The sequence below is a fragment of the Pteropus vampyrus genome, unplaced genomic scaffold, assembly GCF_000151845.1.
Source record: "Pteropus vampyrus isolate Shadow unplaced genomic scaffold, Pvam_2.0 Scaffold81, whole genome shotgun sequence".
In the NCBI taxonomy this organism is placed as follows: Eukaryota; Metazoa; Chordata; class Mammalia; order Chiroptera; family Pteropodidae; genus Pteropus; species Pteropus vampyrus.
The window spans coordinates 4,995,490-5,021,532 of NW_011888862.1; the positions used below are offsets into that span (position 1 = coordinate 4,995,490).

Genomic DNA, 26,043 nt, shown 5'->3' on the forward strand with positions numbered 1-26,043 from the left:
TGTCGATCATAATCATCAAAAGGAGCATTTACAAATGAGGATGAGGAGTGGGTGTTTTTGAATGACCAGAGTGAGGTCTCTCTAATCCCAACAAAACAATTTAGCTGTTCGTTTTGAAAGGTGGCATCCTCACTGTTGGCAAAGGGACACAAAAATGGAATTAGGACAGGGAATAAGGTGTACAAGAGGGAAATGGAGCATAATGCAGCAGGAGTTGCTCAGATCCTATGAGTCGCCTCTTTGCTATGAGATCACAAACAGGGGCATGTTCCTTGTTAAGAGTCACCCTGAAGCCATTTCAGCAAAATGGTGCATAATTTCCTTCATGTTTCCGTGAGGATGTTTCATCTTGTTTATTGAAAGAGAAAGCACAGTTGAGGTCTTGTTACCATTGGGAACCAGTGAGTTTCTTCTCTCTACTCTACATCTTAAATTACTTTGATATTAAAGAAATGTGACTGTAGACATGAGACAGGAACCGAGCATCCTGTTTATTTCCCTAGAGCAAAAAACCAAAAATCAGAAAAACAAAAAACACAGGATACCATTGCCAGGGAAGAAATAGAAACCACAGCTGCTGGGCTCTGTATTTTTTTTTTTTTCCCACTAGTTTTTCAGCTCCCTAATTATTTATCCCTAGTTTCTACTTACTTGCATTTCAATACACTTTTCTCTCTTTTCTGCTTGTCCATTTCACCTCCCAGAGAACTCTGGAGTATGATTGTCTCTCCTTCGTCCCCTGAGAGGTATGTGGTACAGTGATTAAGCACCCAGTTACCGGAACACACTTATTAGCCATCTAAATTCAGGTCAGTTTCTTCCCCTCCCTATACCTCATTTCCTCATCTATAAAAGGGATGTAAATAATCCTATATCATTGGGTCATTGTAAAGACCCCATGAGGGAACACGTGTAAAACAGCTAGAATCAATGATGGCTCTTTCTATTATTATATCCTCTGTCTTCACCTCTTCCCATAGATTCCGTATTACTCATTATCTAGTAATTTAAAGGAAAGAAAGAGAAATCTGGCTCAGAAAAACAGGAAGGTGAATGCTGGTAGTAGCTTTCAGACGGGGGGCGGGAATGGAACACTTAGTCGTCATTGAGATATAAGAAGGCCCTCTCTAGGATTTTTGTATAAGGGTCTAGAACAATCATTTGAGCCTATATACTTCATATAGGAAATTAAGGATAAAGGTATAGTTTCTAGTTTCTCTGATATCCATGATAGAGAGCCCTGTGTAACACACCTAGTCTTAAAAAGGAATTTGGACTAAAAATTGATCTTGTATTTTTGGCTTCCGTAGGACACAAGCAGAATTTAAAATATACTTGTATGGCCATGGGGAAGAAAGAGAAAGGACGTGAGACAGAGGGTAGTAAAAAAAAAATAAAAAAAAAAAAAAAAATCAGTGCATTTCCCCACTGCATCTTAGAGGCATTTTCATAGGCTGACAGTCCAATGGCCAGTCTGAAATCAATGCCATCCTAAATCATATGGGCTCCATGGCACTTCAATCTTCAGCCTCCGGATTGATGGGGAGCCAAAGAAATGCATATCTGAACAGCTGGAATGATGGCGTCACCCTTCTGTGAAGCTTCGGTTTATGCTAGCCAGCCGAGGCCTCAGATACACATACATATGTAGTTACTTGGTTGAGGTTATTAATCCTGTTAATTGTGAATTACATTTTTAACATTGTACAAGCTTTTAATAGTGGGAAATTTAAAACATACAAAATAGACAGATGCATAACATGAGCTCCCATATACTCTTCAATTGTCTTCAACAATATCAGCTCAGGACCAGTCCTGCTTCATTTTTGCCCCTACCCGCTTCTCTACTTTCCATATGATTTTAAAGTAAATCCTGGCTATCATATCATTTCATCCATAAGTATTTTAGTAAGTTTCTCTGAAACAGAGGTTAGCGAACTCTGGCCCATGAATCAACCTCTTTTTTTTATAAATAAAGTATTTTGGAATGCAGCCATGCTTACTCATTTGCCTATTGTCTGTTGCCAGCTTTCTGCAGAGACCCTATGGTCCACAGAGCCTAAAATATTTACTATTTGGCCCTTTAAAAAAAAGTACGCTGACCCATGTTCTAAAAGATAAGGACTTTTAAAAACTAACTATAATACCATTATCACACCTCCAAAGTTCGTAATACTACACAGTAACTTAAAATTGTTCAGGACTTCATACCTTTTTAAATACCTTCGAATTCGTTATCTCATTTGAATCTCACAACAACTCTATGAGATAAAGATAGAAAACCTCAATGTCATTTCAATCCTTTTTACATATAAAGAAAAATGTAAGCATAGAGAGTTTCAAAGTGACTTCATCCAAGGCAAGCAACCAATAGGCAATTTGAACAAGATTCCGCCTGCGGTATATTGTGGCTGGGTGAAGGGAAACTTGAATTCTATAGTATAAGAATGATAAATTCCCTGTGTATTTCTCAGTTGTTCCATTTTAAGACTATTTGACTTGAAGAACCTGGTATGGGATATATATTTCAGATACGACTTGAAGTTAATTTAAGGCGAACCTCCTCCAAGCAGTAAAAATAACAGGGTTTTTATATTGAGTGAGAGTTCCTGTGGAACCACTCTGACTTTGAAGTGCTATAGTGGCGTCTGGAGAAAAACCTACTGGTAATCCGGTTTCCTAGCATCTTCCTTAGAGAAGAACATGGTGTATTATTTTACAGGCTGGAGAAAAGGGGTGAAATGTGAAGTGCGAAGATTCACTTCAGTTACATGAGTAACCGGAGTCGGGGTTGCAAACCAGCTTTTTTTGTCCTATAAAACTGTCTGGAAGCAAAATAAAAGCCAAATTTTCTCGTGAGAAACCCGATGGCAATTTCATTGGTTTGCCCATGAGATGATAGTCCACTTTGGGGTGGGGCGGGGAGGGGGGCGTGAAATCCAAGAGAGCATATGAAAGCGGGAAATAGTCACAGAAAGTCCAATCACACTCCAGAAACCATAAGAAAATTAGTTTCCATTTTCACATGACCTGAAACTTTCTATACAATCAAAGGTCGCCACCGAAGTAGGATTCAGGTTGTTTAAAAAGAAAGCTTGTTTATGTTTATAAACTGGCTTTCTTTAAAGGAATTGAAAATGTTTTCCTCGTTAGGCAATTAATGCCTCGAAGGTGAGACCATTGCTTGTTCATTTTTTATTTCCAGGGCCTAGAACTGGGTCTGGCAGGGAGTAGCACTTAATACAAGTGGTGTTGAATGGCTAAGCAACGTCGCCATGATTACTTTAGGTATGAGCACAGTCATATTTATGGTAATTAAAAAGGCAGCTATCTCCCCAAATAATAACTTTACAGTGGAGAATCCTGGCAGACACCACTTTAACCAAGTGATCAAGGTAACTCACTACTGATAAATCGTGTGGATATCATGCAGCCTGTATTTGGCTACGTAAATGGTCCCTGATGATACCCAGGTCTTGATCCCTGGAACCTGTGACTATATTGTATGGCAAAACTTACATGGCAAAAGGGACTTTGCAGATGCACTCGAGATGGGGAGATGATCCTGCGGTATCTGGGTGGGCCCAGTGTAACCCAACAGTCCTTATCTAAGAGGGGGGCAGAGAGAGATTTGACTATGGAAGAAGAGAAGACAATGTGATGACAGAAGCAGACGTTGGAATGATGCAGCCACCAGCCAAAGCATGCTGGGAGCCTCCAGGAGCTGGAAGAGGCAAGGAACAATTTTCTCTGAAGCATCCTGGAGGAACAAGGCTTGCCGACATCTTGATTTTAGCCTCGTAAGACTCATTTCAGACTTCTGGCCTTCAGAATTGTAAGAGAATAAATTTCTGTTGTTTTAAAGCACTAAATTCATGGCAATTTATTACAGCAGAAACTAATACATCCCCCCCGATATGATGTGATGAGAAGAGCATCTCACCTCTGTTTTTCCCCCCAAAAAATCATATTCCCAGTCTCAAAATGAAAAGATATCAGACAAACCCCAAATGGAGGGATGTTCTACAAAATACCTGACTAATACTCTTCAAAAGCGTCAAGATCATGAAACGCAGGAAAGTCTGAGAAACTGTCTCACGTAAGAGGAAACTAAGGAATCATGATGACAAAATGCAGTGTAATATCTTAGACTGGATCCAGGAGTAGATAATGACAATAGTAGAAAGACTGGTGAAATCTGAATAAAGTCTATAGTTTAGATAATAGTATTTTACTCATGCTAATTTCTTAATTTTGTAGATGTCAACAACAGGGAACTCTTTTTACTATTATTACAAAATAAAATGTTTAAAAAGGAATCCACCCCGCAATATGTTGTCTTGTCAGATCTGTTGTGGGAAGTAGAAATGATACAGGGATGTGTTGCAGGCAGGTCTAGGGCTGCACTGATCACTTTCTTCCAGGAGAGAGAGAGAAAGAGCTGGAAAGAGAGATGACCGAGGGTAGAGGGAAGGTGCCACCCTCTCATTTGGGTGCCCCTGGGTGGTACTAATGCTCTCCAGTTGTTGTGGAGCATAGGCAAGGGGAAAATGCCCTTGTATTTTTATGGATGGAGACTCCACAGGACAGAATGGTTTAGAGGTAAATAAGTTCTTTGAATTGATTTGACTTGCCCAAGCTCACTTAGCAAATGGGTAAATGTAATATAAATAGTTTTAATCTCCAGATATATGGTGGTTGTGCAAGAAAGTTCAGTTCATTTGTAATATTTTAAAAATACATACATTTTTTCCAGATGAGAAACTTGGTGTTACTGAGTAACAAATGGACTTCGGTCTCCATAACTTGCCTGGATTTGACCACTTTCCTCTCCCTCGCACAGTAGTTAGACCATTCAAGGTCTAACTCCAGCTTATAGCACTTGCCTTTTCTGGTATTTCTTTTTTGTCGTATTTGTCTCATTGGTGATGTTCTCTTCTCCCCAACTCCACCACTCTACTTACCAGGCATTATCTATTGCTGCATAAAAATTACCATAAAACAGTGGATTAAAAGGAAAAGCATTTACTAAGACTCTGTGGGTCAGGAATTTGGGTGTGGCTTGACAGTGGTTCTGGCTCAGAGAATCTCTTGAGAGTGTAATCAAGACATCAGTTGGAGCTGCGGTCATCCGAAGGCTTGACCAGGGCTGGAGGATCCACATTCAAACGGACTTACTCACATAGCTACAAACAGGAGGCCTCGGTTTCCTACCGTATGGACCTGTCCATAGGGTCAATTGAGTGTCCTCACTATATGGTGCTTGACTTCCCTCAGAGCAAATGATCTCAGAGAGAGTGCACAGGGGAAGTTGCCACATCCTTTGTCATCTAATCTAGACGTTAAGCACTTTGACCGTTGCCTCAATCTATTTGTTAGGAGCCAGTTACTAAGTGCAGCTCACATACAAGGGGAAGGAAATTAATCTTCTCGAAGGAAAAAATATTAAGTACTGATGGATACATTTTAAAACCACCATCTCAGCTGTTCTCTTAGTCTTGGGTCTGACCAAGAGTTTGGTCCTCCACTCTGGGCTTTCTCTGGGCATCTACATTTACTTCTGCAGCTTCGTGGGGCTCCAAATGAAACTCAGTGCTTTCTTCCAGTAGACTCCCTGCATCTCTCTGCTAAGTTTCCAAGCCCCATGAAAAGTCACAGAATGTTGCGAAGAGAAGGCAACTTGACATGATCCCAGCTTTACAAGATCTGGATATAGTCACCTGTCTCTTTGTTCCTGCTGCCGCACTACAATTTGACATCTCTGATTCTTCTCAAGCGAGGGGTGCTGCGATCTTTCCAGCAGCTTCTCCACGGTGCTGTCACAAACATAATACTGAAATCATGCTCAGTTCTCACTGACTTTCACCACATGACCTTCTCCTCAAAGCCTAATATCACTTGATCCTCTGTGAGCTTTTCTCTATACGTTTAAACTATTTGGCGTTCGGCATTCTGGGTCTCAGGCAGTCCTCTCAATCATCGGCCTCTCTGCCTTCAGACTCCATTTTTTATTTCTGTTGCCTTCCTTGCTTTCCCTTGTTCATACAGTGAACTCAATATGCCTAAAAGCAGGCTTAGCATTTCCTTCCAGAGTGGCTGCCCTCTTGCCCTTGCTCTTTATTCTCTAAGTCATGAGCCTTAAAAAAAAAAAATCACCATCTTAGGCTTTTCCTCGTTTATTTCTCTACATTTGTAATGGGATTCTTACTCCTGTGTTGCGGCAAAAAACAGCTTACCTGCCATGTAATCTGGGACAATTCACAGCCATTATCAGGAATATCAAAAAGCCCTAATTCAGTGGTTCTTCATTCCGCTTCATGATGGTCCAGTTGCTGGTTTCATTCTGAACTGAAGATTCCAGTCTCCTATCAGTTCCCAGTTCCAGCCCTGGTTTCTTAACCTTTTCTGCCAGATCTTCCTAAGGCCTAGATCAGCACTTGTCAGTCTGCAATGTACACGTGAATCTCTGGAGACCTTGTTAAAATGCAGATTATAATTCAGGAAGTCCGGGATGGTGTCTGAGATTCTGTAGTTCTAATAAGCTCTCAGGTGATACCCATTCTGCTGGCTCAAGGACCACACTTTGGTTATAAAGAGGCCATAGCAACACTTTCCTGATTGTGCTTTCTTGCTTACCACCTCCCTTTGCAAAAGGACAAACACAAGAACTGTCATGTTGTCATGATCTCTGGATTGCACACCGTCTGCATCTTTGGTCCCCATCACAGCAAAATGCTGGAATCCCCTGGGGACCTCATGAAAAATACTGATTCTTGGGTTATATCCCTGGAGATTCTGAATCAGTAGGTCTGGGAAAGGGCCTCTGAATCTGTATTTTTATTTACTCCTACAGCACCCGGTCTTCCTAGGTGGTCTCCCATCCAAGTACTAACTAGGCCCGACCCTGCTTAGCTTCCAAAATCAGACGGGATAGGGCACGTTCAGGGTGGCCTGGCCATAGACTGAATCTGTATTTTTAAGAAATACCCCAGGCCATCTTGATGATTTTTTAAAAGCCAGTGTTTTATAAGCTAAACTGTTACTGAAAGCTTAAATGTAAAGCCTTCCCCCAGCAGATCCGATCTCCTTTATTTCTTATTTGTTTCTTCCCTTCAAACCTTTGTTCCTGGCAGACTGTCTCTCAAAGAGACCCAGAGCATCCTCTTCTCTTTTCTCTGGTTCCACCTACAAATTCTGCTCACTCTATAATTAATTTATTGTGTCTGTGTATGCTTATTATCACTCTACCAGGAACACCAACTACTGGAAGCCACGGTGCCGTGCACATAGCTGGTGGGAAAAGACTTTGTCTTTACTCTCTTTGGTCCTATTGAATCTACTTATTCTCCCAAATTCTATCAGGTCACTGACCCCTCATATTCAAGTCCCACAGAATATCCACTTTTCTGGAAGAATGGAAAATGTGACTGGTTTGACTGAAATAGAAATAGAAATGACACCCCTGCCCCAACACATAAGAAAGGATGCTGAGTCACACTCCAATTCTATTCGGAAACTGGAGTCCCTGAGGACAAGGACTTTATTATATTTGTTCTATGTCACTTTCATAAGTCAAAGGCATCGCATGCTCACCACTAAATAAAAAGCTAAGCAAATGTCTGAATATGTTTGGTGATCTGCCGGAAGGTGACACATAATGGTAGGGATGGAAAGAGTCATTACAGCTAATGAGTCGAAATGATATCAAGATTCTCTAATCAGTTTTTTTAAACATCCTTGATCCCAGAAAGTATTAGGTGTAGAATCCCAATATATCTTCACTCCTAAACAGCCATTAGAACAAGTCTCTAGTGCTGTGGAACACATAATGCTAACATTGGCATGAGAAATCATTATCTAGCAGCATAGGCTTAATTTACAGAGGAAGAAACGCTAATGGCCCAATTGGATTCAAGAAGTGAGGCTGACTCTGAGTCAGCACAGAGGGGTGTCTAAAGAAATCAGGAGAAACAGCATCCAGGAGTCCTCTTTGTGAACCGAAAATATGCCCCGTGGACCAAAGCTCTTAACAGGAAAACAAAATCCATCACAATCTCCCCCAAACCTGCCTCTAGCTGCATTTCACACTGTTCTTTCCCCACCCCTTCTCTTCCAATCTGGATGGCTTTTCTGGCCTTGCAGCTGTCCCCAGTCAATGTCATGCTCATTCCTTTATGCATCTGTCCTAGGCACATACTATTTTCTCTGTTTAAAAGATTCTGCCAAACACTTAACCTTTAAGATCAAATGTCACCTTCTCTGGAGAAAAGGTAGTTGCTTCATCCTACAGAGCGGATGGGATATAAGTTGCAATTTCTTTTAAGAAGCCAGAGTTTATTTCTATTTAAACAATACTCAAGGAACTTTCAGCAGGTTAAAAGGCCCAAAGATATTGGTTTAATATAGAATTATATCCAGGAGCCGAGTGTTGCTGCCACTGTTTTGAAATTCTCAGGACAGCCCTGAGCATTTCGATGCCTTGCTAATTCTTCTAGTCCAAGAGTAGTGAACTCCTCTGAGTTTTGGCATAATTCATACAAGGCTATCCCTCCAGTAATGATGACAAAAAACAATACCAGGAGCAATCATTGTCACTGAGAGGAAGAAAGGTAAATTATCAGAGGAGAAAGCCACCACAGCAATTTTGAGAAGCAACATTATTAACCCAGTAGAGAATAAACAGAAGCATTTACAGAACCTACGTGAAAACCCTTCTTTTCTGAAGCCAGATCCTCTGTCTATGAGCTTGAGTAGCTGGGATCATGATGGATCTTATAATAACAAGTACGTTTATGTTCTTTTTCTCAAGCTCTTGCCCAGTGCCTGGAAACTGGTAGATGTTTCATAAATGTCTTTCAAGTAAATGGAGGAGGTACTGATTCACCTATGTGAATAGGACATTTTGCCTATTGATCTGAGGTCAGTCTATCTTTTGAACTTATTGGGCTTTTCTAAAGTAAAATCACAATAATAATCTCTCTCAATCACACCAATCGTACTAGTTATAGTAATAGCAGCTAATATTAATTGAGCACTTACTATGTGCCAAATATTATGAAGCCTTCATGTGGATAATTTCGTTTAACCTCATAAACGATTCCCACTTTACACACGAGGAGCTTGAAGCTTAAGACACCAAATAACTTGCCAAGGTAATAAATGAAGGAGCCAGGATTTAAGCACAGAGCCCATATACTGCATTATTAAGATACACTGCTAGTAACTAATCAAAACCACGAGGCTGATGGTTATTGACTCATAGCAGGTGATACTGATCTCCACTGAGACATTCTCCACCCGCCCGCCCCCCGCAGGCATGTGGCATCGGACTCTCTGCTTCTGGCCCAGAAGAGCACAAGCCCTGTGAATTTATGGAAGGAGCATGGCAGCAGTCTCGGTGTTGTAACCTGCCGCTGAAAATTTCCATGACAACACAGTTGGCAGCTTTCTTGCTGGGCCCAAGCACAGTGATCAGCGCAAGCTTCTTTATTCCTTATGGACCCTGAAAAAACAAAGCATCGCTGGCAACGCCTGTGAGTAACTGGCTTCTTGTGATGTACCTGGAAGAGCTGGCTCCACATAAGACTTGAAGATTCACCCTTGCAATGTATCTATAAGTTGTTGGCTAAAGGTCAACGCTCAAATCTAATAGTATCTCCTCAATAAAGCCTTTTCCGGCACCCCATTAACTCTAAGTTATTTCTTTCCACTCCCCAGTTTCTCAGTATTCTATCTTTAACTCCTTTACCATTCATTTCCCACTCAGGGCCTTACAGGAAATCTGCTAGAAAACATGGCAAGCATTCAGTAAAAAAACTGCAAATAACTGCATCAAGATGCGAATTCCTGTCATTTTTAGATCTAATGAGAAAAGACCCATTTTTTTTGGAAAAGACTACTGATCTTCGAGAGTTCAAAACACAGCCGGCTCCTGATTTAATTTCTCCTGGTAAAGGGAAAGAGAATGGCCTAGCAAACCTACAAGAAAGAGCATGTGTGCACTCTGCTTCTGTTTTTTTCCAGAGGTCAGTAGCTGAAGGTTTAAGCAGGAGTCCTGTGCCTATATTCCCTCAGTAGTACCCCGACCAAAGAGACAAAGGGAAGGCTGAATGGGACAGCTCACCCTTGGACACCCTGTGAATCGGTATGCATTTAATTCAGAGACAGACCTCATTTTATAGCAATCTTAACATGTTATTCTAGTGGATTGGAAAAATTGAGAAAATAGGATGTGAGTCCCATTTGGATCGATGCGCGTAGTATCAGAAAGATTTCCAGTGCCTTTGCAGAGTGCTGACAGCACTTATTAAATACCTACCATAGGTGCTGCATCTTCAATGAGAAGCCAAATGTACCTGTTAAAGCCCTGTGGGCTAAGAACTGTAGCCTGCGCGTGGATTCTCATCTGGGGAATGCAGGTGACTGGGCAGTGATTGAAGTGTCCAGCAGGGGGCTGGCATTCTCTGTCTATAAGTAGCCCTGGTTCCTCTTCAGAGTCTCAGTTCAGCAGAGCTGCTGTTTGCTAGTGCAGCCAGTGACGTGCCAAGCATCCTGCCTATAGGATTAGAGGATTTCTCAGTGCAGTTTTTTCTACCCACTTTAAACCTTCAGGTTCTAAATATCAGGAAAGACAGGAAATGCCGTGTGAAAATAGCAGACCAAAAGTTCTTAGTTAACTGCAGCTGAGGAGACTCAGACTGGAATGGGGGTGGAAAGAGTTGATACGGAGTGGGTTTAATTCTAAGCCCTTTTTTGACTGAGTTTGCTGTTAACTTACTGAATTTAGAGATGTACTGCATTGGCCTTGTGAAGACCAGAGCAGCACCAGCATTTAAATAGTGACAGACGATTTTGAATGCCACAGTAGAAATGTACTCAGAGTGTTTTTATTAAAGAAGATAAAGAACCCAGCAGAGATTTTATCCTCGTCTTCACCCAACTGCAAAATCAAAAGTTAAGAAACAGCGTCTAGGGGCACCTCTTAGGTGGGAAAGAATCTAGAGGATGGCTGTAAATGACTGCTTGCCTATGAACTTGGACCAGTTCGTGCACTGCAACATCTCCAATCACAGTATGGATCTCCCTATGAACGAGGACCTGTTCTACCCGGGGATCCTCTATGTCATCCCTGCGATTTATGGGGTCATCATTCTGATAGGCCTCATTGGCAACATCACTCTGATCAAGATCTTCTGTACTGTGAAGTCCATGCGAAATGTGCCGAACCTTTTCATCTCTAGTCTGGCTTTGGGAGACCTGCTCCTCCTGGTAACGTGTGCGCCCGTGGATGCCAGCCGGTACTTGGCCGACAGATGGCTGTTTGGCAGAATGGGCTGCAAACTGATCCCCTTTATACAGCTTACCTCGGTTGGGGTGTCTGTCTTCACACTCACGGCTCTCTCGGCAGACAGGTATGTACCAGAGGAAAGTTAAATCTCTCTGAGGTGGCAGACAACTTGGTTAATGAGGTTAATGAGCTACCTACCACAGTGGGACAGACAGAGCTGTTTGCACAAAGGGAAGTTTTAGTCAAACTCAGATTCCCTTCCAGGCGTGTTATTGTTCTGAGGATTACTTCTTGAGTTGGACGTTTTAGTTTAAGAAAGAATAGTAAATGGATGTCAGGAAAAAAGGGAGACAAGTGAGAAAAAAATCTCAGCATAAGATGGAGGTGCGTTTTGTGGAGGCAAATGGGTTTAGCGTGGCTTTTTCCTACCCTCTCCCTCCTTGCAAAATTAATTGACCAGTAAGAAAAAAAAAATCACAACTAAGAGTTTAAACCCCATGCAAATATTTCTTAAAGGCAATTCCTCAGAGAAGAGAAAAGGCCCGCAGCATTTCTTTTTCAAAGTACTCTTTCAGTAATAACCGAGAGCAGAAAGTAAGTGGCATTTCCTAAAATTTTATTTTTCTCAGTTTAATTTTTCTCACAGCCGATTTTGTATTTGGCTCTCTGTAATTGAACAGTTTGTGTGCTGGTTTTTCTAAGTATCTCTTAAGTGAAATCATGCATTATTGGATTTTTTTTTTTCTTCAGAAAGTTCCATTCAAGCTTGGTTTCCAATTGTAATATCTATGTCGGTGTACTTCCCATATACAGTGCCTTTAGGGTCTTGGGGTGGGGGGTGGGCAGGGGAAGGAATCAGTACAATGTTTTATTCGGGGAAATAAATATTATTTGTCAACAGCATTTCTTGTGTGAACCCATTGCTTAAAAATTCATATTTATTCATTCTGAAAAATTCATAGTCATTCTTTGAATATTTATCAAACATTTCTCTCGTCAAAAACCTGCTTGAATTAACTAGTCAGGAAATATCTGCAGGTTGTTCACACAAGTTGCTGAATGTATCTTACGTACGTACTTCTGATCTCTAGAAACTAGACACAGTAATGAATAGACTTCAGATGCATTGTGGACCAGATGGTCAAATTAAGAAAAACTGGTACAATGAGCCAGAGACTATAAGTTTTTATTTTAAAATCAACTGTATGTTATGATGTTAAAGATATATAAGGATTTGAAAGTGTACCAGGAAAGGCATAGAAGCAGCTCTTGAAAGTTTATATTCTGAAGAAAACGTCCCACATTTTAATACATGTGGTGCTGGATTCTCATTTTGTGGAGGAACAAACAGTTCCCAGGTGATCTGGCTTTGTCGAGTAATGGACAAATAAAGATAGTGTTATCAGTATTTGTCGACATGTGTTTATACTTAGCTGCCTGAAGTACACTGCTCAGCACACATGACATTTTCAAAGACTGAAAACCAACAGCCCAGAAATGAGGTTTGTACATCACACCAGCTAGACGGGGTTTCTCCATTCTCACTACTCACCTCCAGCCTACTGTGACCCTGAATATTTGCCCACCAGGTACTAATGACCACAGGCAGTTTCGCGTGTTTACTCAGGGCAGGGACACTTTGGATCTGGCGGAAGGTCTGGGCTCTTTACCAATGGCAGAGGGCACCTCGAGATAAGGGGAATTTTCTCGATGAGAAGATGAGATTTTGGTTTCTGAGTTGGTGAGTGCAGAGGTACAGATGCAGTTTACTGTCTTCTTAGTGGAGTTGAGGCGGAGTTTCGGGGGGTCGCCTAGAGAAGAGTGAGGGCATGAGAGGTAAAGGTGCAGCTGCGTGGAACTCTTCTCCGGAGTTTCAAAGCAGACCAAATTCACCATCAGCAGAAAGGCGCTTTCAAAAGCCGGTCGCAGCTCGCTTTGGCAGCTGTATTGTGTTCTCAGTGAGTTTATAAGTCACTGCTTGTCTTTCCAAAATTCAGAAGTTACTATAAGCTTCCATATAACTAACTCTCTGTGTTTTGCTGAGGCGTAAAAAGGCTGACGGATCTCCTGAATCACAGGTAGTGCATCTAACCAATTTCAACAAAAAATGTAAGACTACTTAAAAAATGTAAAGACTGCTTAAAAAATGTAAAGACTGCTTAAAAAATGTAAGACTACTTAACCTATTTATCTCATTTTTAAAAGCTGTTGATGACTTATGACAACCTCATGAGGTTGGCAGGGCAAATATATATATATCCACACATACATAATATCTATACATATTTTTTCTCAACAAGATATAATCTATATACAATACACTGAACAAGTATACGGTTCAATATATTTTTACACATGTCTATATGACAACATAACCGCCACCCAGATGGACATACAGAACAGTTCTAGCACCCCAGGAGTTTCTTTTATGCCCCTTTCCAGTTAATACCCACCCCCATAGAGAGGCAATCACTAGTTTAAGTTCAATTACCATAGATTATTTTTGCCAGGTCTGTAATCTTATATAAATGGCATCATACTTCTGATGCTTATCATTATGTTTGTGATAGTCATCCATCTTGGTGTACACAGCAATGGTTTGTTCTTTTTAAATGTTGTGTAGTATTCCGTTGTATGAATATGCCTCAATTTATTTATCCATTCTAAAACTAAAGGACATTGAGTCGTTTCCAACTTGGGGTTGATAATAACCTGCTCTGGATATTCCCATTTGTGTCTTTTGGGTTACATGTACATAAGTGTTTATTTCTCTTTACCTGGGAGTGGAACTGCTGGATCATAGGGAGTATATAGTTAGTAAATATAGTCAGAGTTTTCCAAAGTGGTCGTCTGTAGTTGATAGATTGGTAAAAAGGTGAACCAGAAGACCTTCCAAACTGTATGATCATCAAAATCATTGGGGAGCTTTAAAAATATACAGATTCTTAGCCCCCATTTTAACTCCACTGAATCAGGGTTTCTGAGATGTGAACAGGTGGAGCAATAGTCATCCATCCCTCCCCCCTACAGGTTGACCATCAATGCCAGTGCTCATCCCAACCCCACTTCTGCAGTCCTCCCCTTCTCCAGGTGAACTTGAGTCTTTGTTAATATGAAAAGAATAACGTTTTTCTAGAAAAGTTTATACTGCTGCCATTGTGTCAGAGGGAGGCTTCAAGACAATCCCAAAAACCTGAATTCCGGCTTTCACACAGCCAACCAATTGCAGATTTGTAGTCAAGTCCCTTCATATAGGCCCCCTTCTTCCCTCTCCTACACTTTCTTCCCATTTCATACACACTGATGTTCTCATACACGGTGGTTACAGTGGCGAGTTCCTGGCTCTGCTCCCTTGTTATGCTGTGTCCTGCCCACTCTCCAGAATCCCTTCTTTCCTAAGTAGAAGACTCGACTCTCCAATCTATATGATATATGGCATGGAATGGCCATCAATAGCCTTGCATTTTATGCTTTTTCCTGCCATTGCTACCTATAAGAGGAGTCAGACCAAGTCACTTAACTCTTAATAATAGAGTTGAACAACATTTCAAAAGTCCCTCCAAGTCTTAAAATCTTACATTTTTTGTTTTGATTTGTTTTTTATCTACCATTTTGCCTATAATTTGGAATCTGGCTCAAGCCTTAAAGCCCTTAAAGCCCTATGCTGGACAATTCTAGCCCAAATTTCCTAACCACCTTCTAAACGTGAGGCTTATTATCTGAGACAAGAATTACCTTGTGACATTTTTCATCTTGCCATTTTGAAGTATTTCACTCATTTGTCTTTTTTTAGCCTCTCATATATTCATTGTTTTAACTCTCAAGTAGATTATTAAGAATGTTAAGGGCAGAGATTTCTTATATATTCTTATATCTTCCACAATGCCTCACGTGGTTCCTTGTACCACATGAGGCATTGTGGGTGATCAATAAATATTGATAAATTAAAATTATGGTTAATTAATGCATACTTTTCTTCTCAATCTTGTTATTCTCAACCCTCCCCCCACTTTTTGGAATTCATCTGAAAGCATACTCTTAAAAATATATCATGCAGTCACCTGCTTTTTATCTGTTCTTCTCTATTAAGCTCTTTTTATTTGGGTAAATGAGAGAAAAGTTATTCTTTGTGAGTTTGTAAATGGATTCAGGGGATAAATAAATGGGTGGACAGATGGAAAGATAAATGTATAGATGGGAAGATGGATGGATGGATGGATGGATGGATGGATGGATGGATGGATGGATGGATGGATGGATGAGTGAATGCGCAGATAGATAGACAAATGGTTGGTTGGATGGATAGGTGAATGGTTGGATGGATGGATATAGTTTTACATAATGGTCTTTCCTACTAGATGCTCATCTCTGTACTAGGTGCCTCAGTATCATGTAAATGGAATTTAAGACCCGAATTGGACCCTCATTAGGAAAAAGGTAAGGAGAGTTTGTGTTTTCTTTTCCAGTAAGTATAAAATTTAAAGCTGAATTTAATGTCGACAGCATAAAAGGCCAAATTATATTGTGCCTGCTTCTGTATTATGCAGTTTTATTTCTGCTAGCGTGGAGCTGGCAGAAGGAATCCTAACGACAGACGAATACAGCAGTTCTACTGTAACGTGGTCCTTCGATTCCATGGAAAAGACTGTTCAGAAGTTTCCCCCTCCCTTGTGATTTGGAAAGTGTTATATTCATGCAAACTTCTTTAAGTACAGATTCTTTGAATTCATTGCCAGGAATTTATGAGATTATAGTTTTCAGCCTTTCCTGACATCTAGAACTGCATGGTCTAACATGGTAGCCACTAACCAGATGTGGTTATTTAAATTTAATTTAAATAAAATTAAAAATTCAGTTCTCTAGTCACGCCAGCCACATGTCATGTGCTCAGTAGGCACGTGTGACTCTACTGGACTGTGCAGATACAGAACATTCCAATCAGTGCAGAAAGTTCTATTGGACAATGTAGAAGAGAGTTTGTTCTGTATCTTGTGGTCCAATTATCTTTCTCAAGATCCATGTTAGCTGCTCTCGCTCATTGAAGGTATCAGGAATTCTTCAGATAGGCAAATATCAAATGGGTCCCAGCTGCATGGACTCTTCCTGTCTGTAAAATATCATCTATTGGAAGATACCCCACAATAAAGAGAGGAAACAGGCAGCCCAATATAATCACCAGATAGACTTGGGAAATTTAGGCATCCCATTGATGAGGTTTTGAGACCTTCTGAAGAATACATGTGGAGTTCACTTTCCAGGTCTGCATTAGGAATTTCTGTCTGATCTTTCCTTCCATTCTCTTTTACCAGGCCTTCTTCAATCTGCCAGTCTATCCCTGTCTTCCTAGCCTAAGACTCGTGAGCACAAACACTGTTTTAGCTAAACTCTACTCATTGTCTCCCACATGTGTCACCTGACTTCTCCCCTCACTGACTTCATTTTCCTTTCCCTGATGGCTGGGCTCTCTATTCCCTTCATCTATCCAAATCCTAGCAATCTTTCAAGGCACACTTCAATTACCTTCTCCTCCGTGAAGCATTCCTTGATTTTTCACTTTCACTGATTTTTCCCCCCTTCCCAAGGTGTTTTTGCCTCTTCATTAAATACCTAATCTATCTTAACTTGTATTACTGGGTCTTTTTATAGATGTGTTTTCTACTTCCTTAATTATATAGGAAGCTCATGGAGTCTGTCTTCAATGACATCCAGGCCCACCTTACGCCTAGTGAAAGCACAATAAACACCACTTGGTCGATGTTTGAGCTATGACAAAATGATAAAGTCCAATGGCTACACGTAGAAGTCATCTTAAAGTTCAAACCCTCGTAAATAAGCAATTCTCAGAACACCAGCTGGGTATCTGAGAATTCAACTCAATTGTGACCCTATCTGCCCTGAGATAGCATCAGATTCCACAGGTTGAGTTCTCAGTCCCTGCGAAACCCCACCCCCAACCCTGACTTCAGATGCCATTCTCAAGTACGTCTGACCAACTGGCTACAAATCAAAGGTTCTCATACCCGCTCTCCTTGGGATCAATTTAATTTCTTGTCCCTCTGTTGGAGGAGTGTACATGAGCCGCCAGTTCATCATTTCTCTATAGTGTGATTTTTCTGCCTCTCCGAAAGGAAATTCAACTCACGTCTCCCCAGTGGGGCAATGGACCTGTCACAGCTGCTGGGGGACTCTGGGAGTGCTCAGAGGACAGGTGCAGTGGACACGGGGCTTCCCAGAAAGGCTCTTTTAACTGGAGCTTTTTCAATTGTGCCGCGGAGAGGAGGGCAGCAAAGAACTTTGACCTCATCTCTCACACATGATCTTTTAAAGCGGTAGACTTTTATATGATTAATTAAGTACCGTTTCTGGCAACTTAATATGCATAGAAGAAAAAAAACACACAAACTTGATTATGAAACATAGAACATAGCCTGAGAGGGCTCACTGGTCAATAACATCCTTTGAAAATAAACTAAATTTGCATTTTTGCACTTGTAAGTCCTCCTGGTATGTGCGGTTTGCATAAATTCTCTCTTAATTAAAACACATGTTTTGCAGAATAAAAAAAGATTCTCCATTCCTCTTTTTCTACCTCCCAGTAATAGAACAGGATTTTGTTTGGTTTTGTTTTACAATCATCTCTGAAATTCTGCAGATTAGTATCTGATATTTGCTGCTACTTAAAATTATTTGATTTTCTTTGCAAACTCTGAGACTGTTGGTTCATTTTATACACTAAAGCTCACCTTCTGTAGGAGGTCTTCATTGGCCACTTGATCTAAAGGAATGACCAACACTATTCTATCATCCAATTTCTTTTTCCAGGTTGACTGAGGTGTAATTTACATTCAGTAAATTTTTAGGTGTATATTTCTATGAATTTTGGCAAACTTATATAATCATAAAATTACCACCACCACAGTCAGGATACAGAACATTTTCATCATCCCCCAAATTCTCTTATGCCCTTCCTCTACCCCCAGCTCCTGGTAATCATTGATCTTTTCCACATGAATATTACATGAATGACATCATACAGTATGTGGTTATTTGAGTTTGGCGTCTTTCAATTCGTGTTGTTGCAGGTATCAGTAGTTCATTCTTTTTTATTGCTGAGTAGTATTCCACTGCATGACTATACCACAGTTGTTTATCTATTCTTCAGTTAATGGGCATTATGGTTGTTTTCAGTTTGGGGTAATTATGAATAAAGCTGTCATAAACATTCACATACAATTTTCTCATGAATGTATGTTTTTATTTCTCTTGGGTAAATATCATCCAGTATTACTTTCTTGAGAATTATTTTGTTCATTTGTTTGTTTACTTGTTTATTGGCTGTTTTCCACCATTAAAATGGGAGGCTATTTCATTCATTCATCATATTCTCTGGCACTAGAACAGTCCCTAACCTGCAGTAGGTGCTTGATAAGTGTTTGTTGAATACACAAATAGATAGATACATGAAGGAGGGAATAAAGGAATGAATGAATTTCGGTAGTACCTACTGAGTGACCCTGGAATACTGAATTATGGTTATTTTCTTTGATGATTAGCAGAGTGCCTGCAATAGAACAGTGATTCCAACCCTAGATGACAAGAGCTCATCCAGGTTTCATGGGGACTGTTTAGAGGGTGCTTTTTAAGATGAAACAAATAAAATTATGAATACAAAGTTAGGTAGAGAAGTGAATGTTTTAAAATACTTAGAAATCATATATTAGATTTAGAAATCACAATAAGTTACAAATTAAATAATTTGATAAATTCCACAAACATTACAAAATTCAGAAAAATAACTGCCTTACACGCATCTATTATACTTGTTTTTTTAAACATTTCGGTTTTATCCTCATTCATTTCCTCTTAAAATGACAATAGTTTGGTGATATCCTTTTCTATAGAGAAACTAAAAAGATAAGTCAGTCTTCTAGCGTGGTCGATTAAAATTGGTTTATTATTAATGAGCGATTAGAGGGAGGTAGATGGGGTAAAAGGGGTCAAATATGTGGTGACAGAAAGAAATCGAACTATGGGAGGTGAACACAATGTAATATATATATGCCTTGCTGTTAAAATATACAGCTGGAACTTACTGGATTTCATTAACCAATGTCACCATTAATTAATTAATTTTTAAAAATAAAAAAAGAGAAATTAGAAAAGTTTCTTTCCGTTTTATAATTCATTATTTGTAATGCCATGTAATTATTTAGGATTCTTATCAAATATTTAGTATTACTTGAGAAAGCCACTATCAAGTTTCTTTTCTACATGGGCTATAAAATTTCACAGCATTTCAAGTTTTCTTATGACTTGAGTCATCTTATTCATTTAATTGATGACATCCATTAACTTATTGGCCATGGATGTCTTCATGTTTTGACTTTTAAGTTATTTTCATCAGTGTTGGTATTTGTGGGTATGAATAACATGAGTGACTTTATACAAATGTATTTGCTATTTGTATTAGTTTCCTGTCCTATAAACACAGACACCATGATAAACTTGATTTTGCTGATATATTTGGATTTAAATCTATCATCTTATTATTTGTTTTTTATTGGTCTCATCTGTTTCATAATCTTTTTTCCCTCCCTTCTTGCCTTCTTTTAAATTAATTAAATATTTTTAGTATTTTATCCCCCCACCTTCATGAGTTTGTTAATTATACAAGCTCGTTAGTATTCTTTGGGGGCTGCCCTAGACTTTACAACATATATCCTTGACATTTTGGAATTTACTACAAATTAGAACTTTCTTACTTCCCAGACAATGCAAGGACAATAGGATACTTTAACCTCATTTTAATTTCTTCCTGCCTTTTTCTTGTGTTATTGTTATTCCATATTTTAATTCTCTTAATATTTTACAACCTACAAAACATTATGTTTATTGTTTTTACATACTTTACATTTACTCACATATTTTCCTTTAGGTTTAGATTTATTCCTGTATTTAACTTCTCTGTTGCTCCCCATTCCTTTCTGTATCTCAGTGGCTTCATCTGAGATCATTTTCCTTCTGCCCAAAGAATGCCCTTCAGTATTTCATTTACTGTACATCTGATGGGGCTATATTTGCTGATTTTGTTTTCAAATGTCTTTCTTTCATGTAATTTGAGGAGGATGTTTTCACCGAGCATAGAATTCTAGGCTGACATTCTTATCTCTCACACTTTGAAGTTGCCATTTATTGTCCTTTGGCTTCCACTGCGAAGTCAGATTCCAGTTTTATTGTCACTCTTTTAAAATTATTCATTTTTTCCTCTATCACTGATTTTAAGATTTTTCTCTTTATCTTTGGTTTTCAGCAGCATCACTATGATGCACTTAGGTGTAGTTTTCTTTGCATTTTTCCTGCTTGAGAATCATAGCTTTTCTTGAACCTGTGGCTTAAAGATTTTAGCCAGTTCGGGGAAGTTCTCAAACATTACAACTTGAAATATGCTTCTGTCCCGTTCTTTTTTTCCTCTCCCTCTTTATCCTGCCTACATATAAATAGAATAACTAAAGGTTAACTTTAAGCTTTTCACGTTTTTTGCCTCTATGGTTGTTTTGGTTTTTATTGAGGCAGGAAATTTCATAGGAGGGTCTGGCCTCTGTTACTGAGAACTATTTAAGCCCAATTTCATTTTACCATTCGTTACGTCCCATAAAGTTTTCTCCCTTTTCTGTATTTTCCATTTCTTTCTTACAGTGTACTTCAATCTGGACATTATCATCTCACTAATCCTCTCTTCAGTTATGTCTACTCTGCTTCTGAACATTCCATTTCATTCTTAATTTTAATTATAGTATACTGCAATTCTAGAATTTCCATTTGGTTCCATTCCATCACCTAGTTTCTTGAATTAGTCACAATATATTGTAAAATCCCTCTCTGGTAACTCTAACATGTGGAAGCTCTATAAGTCTGTTTCTATTATATGTTTCTTCTCTTGTTTTTTTGGTCAGTTTTGTTTTGTCTCCTGGTATATGAGGCAATTTTTGTTTGACTATCTGGTTTTGCGTATAAATAATTATAAATAATTTGAGGCTCTGGATGAGATCGTTTCAGAAAAGATTAGCTTTTGCTTCTTGCAGGCAGTTAGGAGGTGGCTGTATATCTGACCCAATCAGGTGTCAGCAGATCGGAGTCTGGGCTTGGGTCTTTCTGAGAATGAGTCTATTTCTGGCTCACTCCTACTACTAGGACATACCCCTTTTGGCATCTCAACAGAAATCTTGGGTCGTTTACCTGGACTCCACTCCTTGGTGAACCCCGACCTCCATTTATTGTCATTCTTTATCCCAAAAAACGCTAGAAGCTCTGCTCAGCTCTTGGATTCTCTGCTGCTGCTTGAAATTTGGAAAATGTCTTAAGGGGAAAGTGATGCTGAATAACAGATTCGCCTCTTTGCATTTCCCTTCTCTCCAGAATTTTGGCCCCTCGTGTCCTTACTGCCTTGATATTTTTCTGATGGCTTCAAAGAAATTTTCTAGCTTTTTATTTCAGGAGAGTTGGTCAGCAACAAGCTAATTAGCCATTATGAGAAATGAAAAATCCTATACCCCCTCTTACTGACCTGATCTGCTACCTTCGAAGCTATCTATATACCAGCTCTTCTAAAGAGGAGTTCAGAACTACTTAGTCACACCTGTGGGATCAGCATTTAAAGCCTCGAATTATCTCAGCAATTCAGATTCAGAGAACTGAGTTCTGGCTAACCTCAAAGTGAGTAAGTCGGGTATTTAAGCTGAGGCCTGCAGCAGTGGACACTGCCAAGTATTGTAAGTACATCACAGCCTTTGGGATCTTTCAACTAGGCCAGGACTCTTAGCCCCAATGAGCAGGAGTTAGAGCCTACATTTAGTTATGCAGTGATTGATAATAGCTGAAATTTCATAGGAAGGAAAGAGCCAAAATGTTCCTAAGGTACCTTTCTTTAAACTTCACTTCTTTATTTACCTTTTCTTTTGTTGTATTGTACTCAGACCAATTGACCAGTAGGGATAAATAAAGGTTACATGGGAAAGAAACAGGGGCAAAATGAGAAATGCAACACTTAAAAAATTTTTCCAGTGTGAGAAGAATTTACTGTGACAATCCGTCCATGTGATTCATTTATTTCTTTATGCTGTCTACATATAAATAGTATAACTACAGGTCAATTTTAAGCTTTTCAAGGTTTCTTTTTTCCCTTTGGTGGTAGTTGTTTTTATTGTCCGGCAATTTCATACCAGGGTTAGGCCTCTGTTATGAGAAATATTTTAAACGCGATTTAAAAAATATGTAAAATTGTATAAAAACAAAATTACAGTCGTTTCTCTATGAGAACATATGGGAAATGCTTACTTCTTTTTATGTAAATGGCGATCAAAATAGATTTTTAAGAATTTCAGTATTTTCTTTTTCCCTTTCCCTTTAAACGATTGGAAATATCACATTAGAGCCGGAAAATCAGAATTTGACATCTTTTCTTTCCTAGATTGTCAACAGAGGTGAAATTAAAGAATAAAATGATGGCTGAAGGAATACATGTGCTACAGGATAAAGATTAGTGTGGTAAATATTTAGTTTTAAGCATTCTTTACTTGTTCCTTAAAAAGATCTGAGAATCTGAAGTGCTAGACTCAAATGTAACTGAGATGGGGATCCAGAGACCTAGGTCTAGTCTTGGTTCTCACCTAACCAGCTGCAGGACATCTATGGGTACCAGTTAAGGAAATGGGACTTGATGACTTCTGAGTTTTATATTCCATAGTTATATACAAAACGGGTTTGTAATTAAACATACTCATATGTCTGTACATGCAAATGACAGCTTTTCATATACTGACCTAGGTTCGTTTATTCTAAGAGTGCTTCGCAAAGGGAAATATACATATGTAAGTAGCATTCTATTGTTCTTTAAGGGCTTCACCTGGATATATCTCACTTCCCCAACAAGATCTTAAATCCTTGATGGCCACTTTTATATCCACACTGCCAAGCAGAGTCTGAGATACTAAATTATTATTTAAATGTGCTGATAAATTGACTAAGGAGCCTGAGCATAAGTGTTTAATACTGGGATGTTAAAAAGGGCCATATAGTAAATATTTTCAGTTTCATAGGCCATAAGGTCTCTGTTGCAACCACTTATCTTTGCCATTATAGTGTAAAAGCAGCCAGACATTATGTAAGCAAATAGGTGTGGCTGTGTTCCACGAAAGCCTTATTTATGGACACTGAAATGTGAATTTCATGTAATTTTCACCTGTCACAAAGTATTTTCTTTTGACTTCTCCCCATTTAAACTGTAACACCATTGTTAGTTTGCAGACCATATGAAGACGGGCTGACGGCCACGTTTGGCGAGTGGGCCTTAGTTTGCTATCCCTGATAAAGAGGTGTGTACTGAGATGGTCATTTAGCAGTGAGTTTCCTATTTAAGTGGAATCCATGAGACCTGTCCACTTATGCCAGACAGACTTCCTAGGGGATATAATCAATATGAATCATATAGTTGTGACACTTTAGGGTATGAGGAACTGTGCATGAGCTTTTGGATCATCTAAAAATTGAGAGTCAAGCCAATATCTTTACGCCATGTGTCTTTTCCAGCATTCCCTGGGTCCTCTGTGATACTCACAGTTGTTTAAATGAGTTTTAAATCAAGGCTTAGCCAGATTCCAGCTCCCATGGGCGTAGGAGCAGAGCCTTCTTGGTGCTCATTGGTAAAGATGTAAACCGACACTTCTTGCTACCTCCTCCCCATGTTCCACCATCATGCACGGTGCTGCTTCCTCTAAGGGCTTTTTATCATAGGCTCATATAAGCAAGCACCTTAAAATTGTTAAAAAGGGGAATTGTGCTCAGGGAGAATTATTTCCTCAGTACCCCCAAGAATTTGTCTGACCTTCAAGTTATTAGAGACACAGGAAGCATTTGGGCCATAGGAGATCCCTCGGGAAAAGGCTAATGAGATGGTGTCCAGAGCGATTTGGGATAAGTGGGCTTGAGAGGAGTATTTGGCTAAGAGGGTTTCAGGGAAGGAATAGGTTATCTTGAGTACCTTGAGCCCATTTCCTTATCTGAAAGTAAGAAATCAGGCCAAATTGGGTGCACAATTCTAGTCAGTTTTCATTATATGTTTGTTCAATAAATAAAATAGGTATAAAATTAACAAGACATAGACCCCGCTCTTAACAAACTCATAGCCCTGTGACCCAGGATGCATGAGCCTTTTTAATTTCCGGGATGAAATGAGAAAATGTTGCTGTGTCCAGGGCTTATGCTTCTTCTGACCTCTTTTGTACCTAGTACAGAGCCATACAAAAGTAAGTGCTTAAGTTATGCTTTGGATTGTAAGAGGGGCTAGTTTCCAAGGACTGGGGGTGTTTTGCTTTATTTAGGCTTGTTGTCTGGAGCTAATTCTAAGAAGACTCTGTGAAAGCGGGGACGTTGCCCTCTAGTGACCACCAGGGCTCCTTGGAGCTTAATGGACATGGTGCCCAGAGAGGTATCTGCAGAGCGCCGCCTGCTGGCAAGAGGGGTCATGGGCATCTGTGTGAGAAGGAAATGCTTAGGATCCTAAAAAAAGGTACAAAAATTGTATGCTCTAGATTCTGTACAAAAGACAAAGAAAAATTGGAAGGAAATATATCAAAACATCACATGTAAGACATGGATGATTTTCTTTTTTTGTTTTTAGAATTCTCTACTGTCTAAATTTTTACAATGAGCTGGTAGCACTTTTATAGGAAATTTTTTAACTGAAAAAAATTATTCTAAGTAACTAACTACCTTTAGACTGCCTTCCCTGCAAATGTCTTTGGTGACTCAAGGCAAACTTTTTCAATTGGTTCTTGAGATACCCCCAAAGTTACATGGTGACAAATGAATAAATATTTCTCCTTCCTTCCTGTCTTTTTTCTCCCTTCCTTCTTTTCCTTCTTTCTTAACTTTATTCCGGTAAAATATATATAAAATTTGTCATTTTAATCATATAAGTTTACAGTTCAGTGGCATTAAGTACTCACATTGTTGCGTAATCATCCAACATTCATCTCCAAAATATTTTTCATCTTCCCAATCTGAAATTCGTACCCATTAAACAACACCTATTATTTCTTTCATTTTCTTTTTCATTTATTAATTTTTGGAGGTGACGTTTATTTTAGTAGAGCACTATTCTAAAGCATTGAATTGGAAGAGATGTCTGAGTTTGAGCCCTGGTTCTTCTAATTGTCAACTGTATGACTGTGCAAATCCCTCTACCAGGTTGTTTTCTGATCTGGAAAATGGATAAGGGCATTTACCTTAAATATATCATAGGAGTGTTGTAACTTGCCTAATGATGAAACGAAATGATGTGTCACATTCTTTATGAAATGTTAGAATTACTAGTCAAAGGAGTGAGTGTAGCATTAGCATGATTGCTACTTATGTTCATAAGGGAGCCGAGAGGGTATTGTCAAAATCTTGACCACGTGACATTCTAGTGGACAGTCATTCTTTTTCAAGAAATTTACTAATAATCTTTTATTTAAATGGTGCTTCCTAGTTTTCAAAGTGCTTTCAAAACACCTCATTTAGCCCTTCTTCATAGTAAATAAGGTTGATATCATTAGTCCCAATTCACAGATAAAAAAAAATGAAGGCATTAAAGTCTCGTGGTTTAAAGTCTGGACTTGGGAGCCAGGCAGCTTCTGTTCAAACCTTAGCTCTGCCACGTGGCAGCTGTGTGACCTTGGACAAATTATTTAACCTCTTCGCGCCTCAGTTTCTTCATT

The 26,043-nt window shown here is 39.3% G+C and overlaps 1 protein-coding gene and 1 pseudogene across 1 annotated transcript in view; one reads left to right on the forward strand and one right to left on the reverse strand.

Annotated features, from left to right (window-relative positions):
• Positions 1-6,844: 6,844 nt before the first annotated feature.
• Positions 6,845-6,963, reverse strand: LOC111741694 (annotated as a pseudogene).
• Positions 6,964-10,608: 3,645 nt separating this feature from the next.
• GRPR (gastrin releasing peptide receptor) overlaps positions 10,609-26,043 on the forward strand; it is a 26,896-nt gene continuing 11,461 nt past the window's right edge. The window contains exon 1 of the mRNA XM_011362982.1: positions 10,609-11,411. Coding sequence (XP_011361284.1) covers positions 11,005-11,411 — 407 coding nt within the window. The 5' untranslated portion in view covers positions 10,609-11,004. The remainder of the gene's footprint in view (positions 11,412-26,043) is intronic.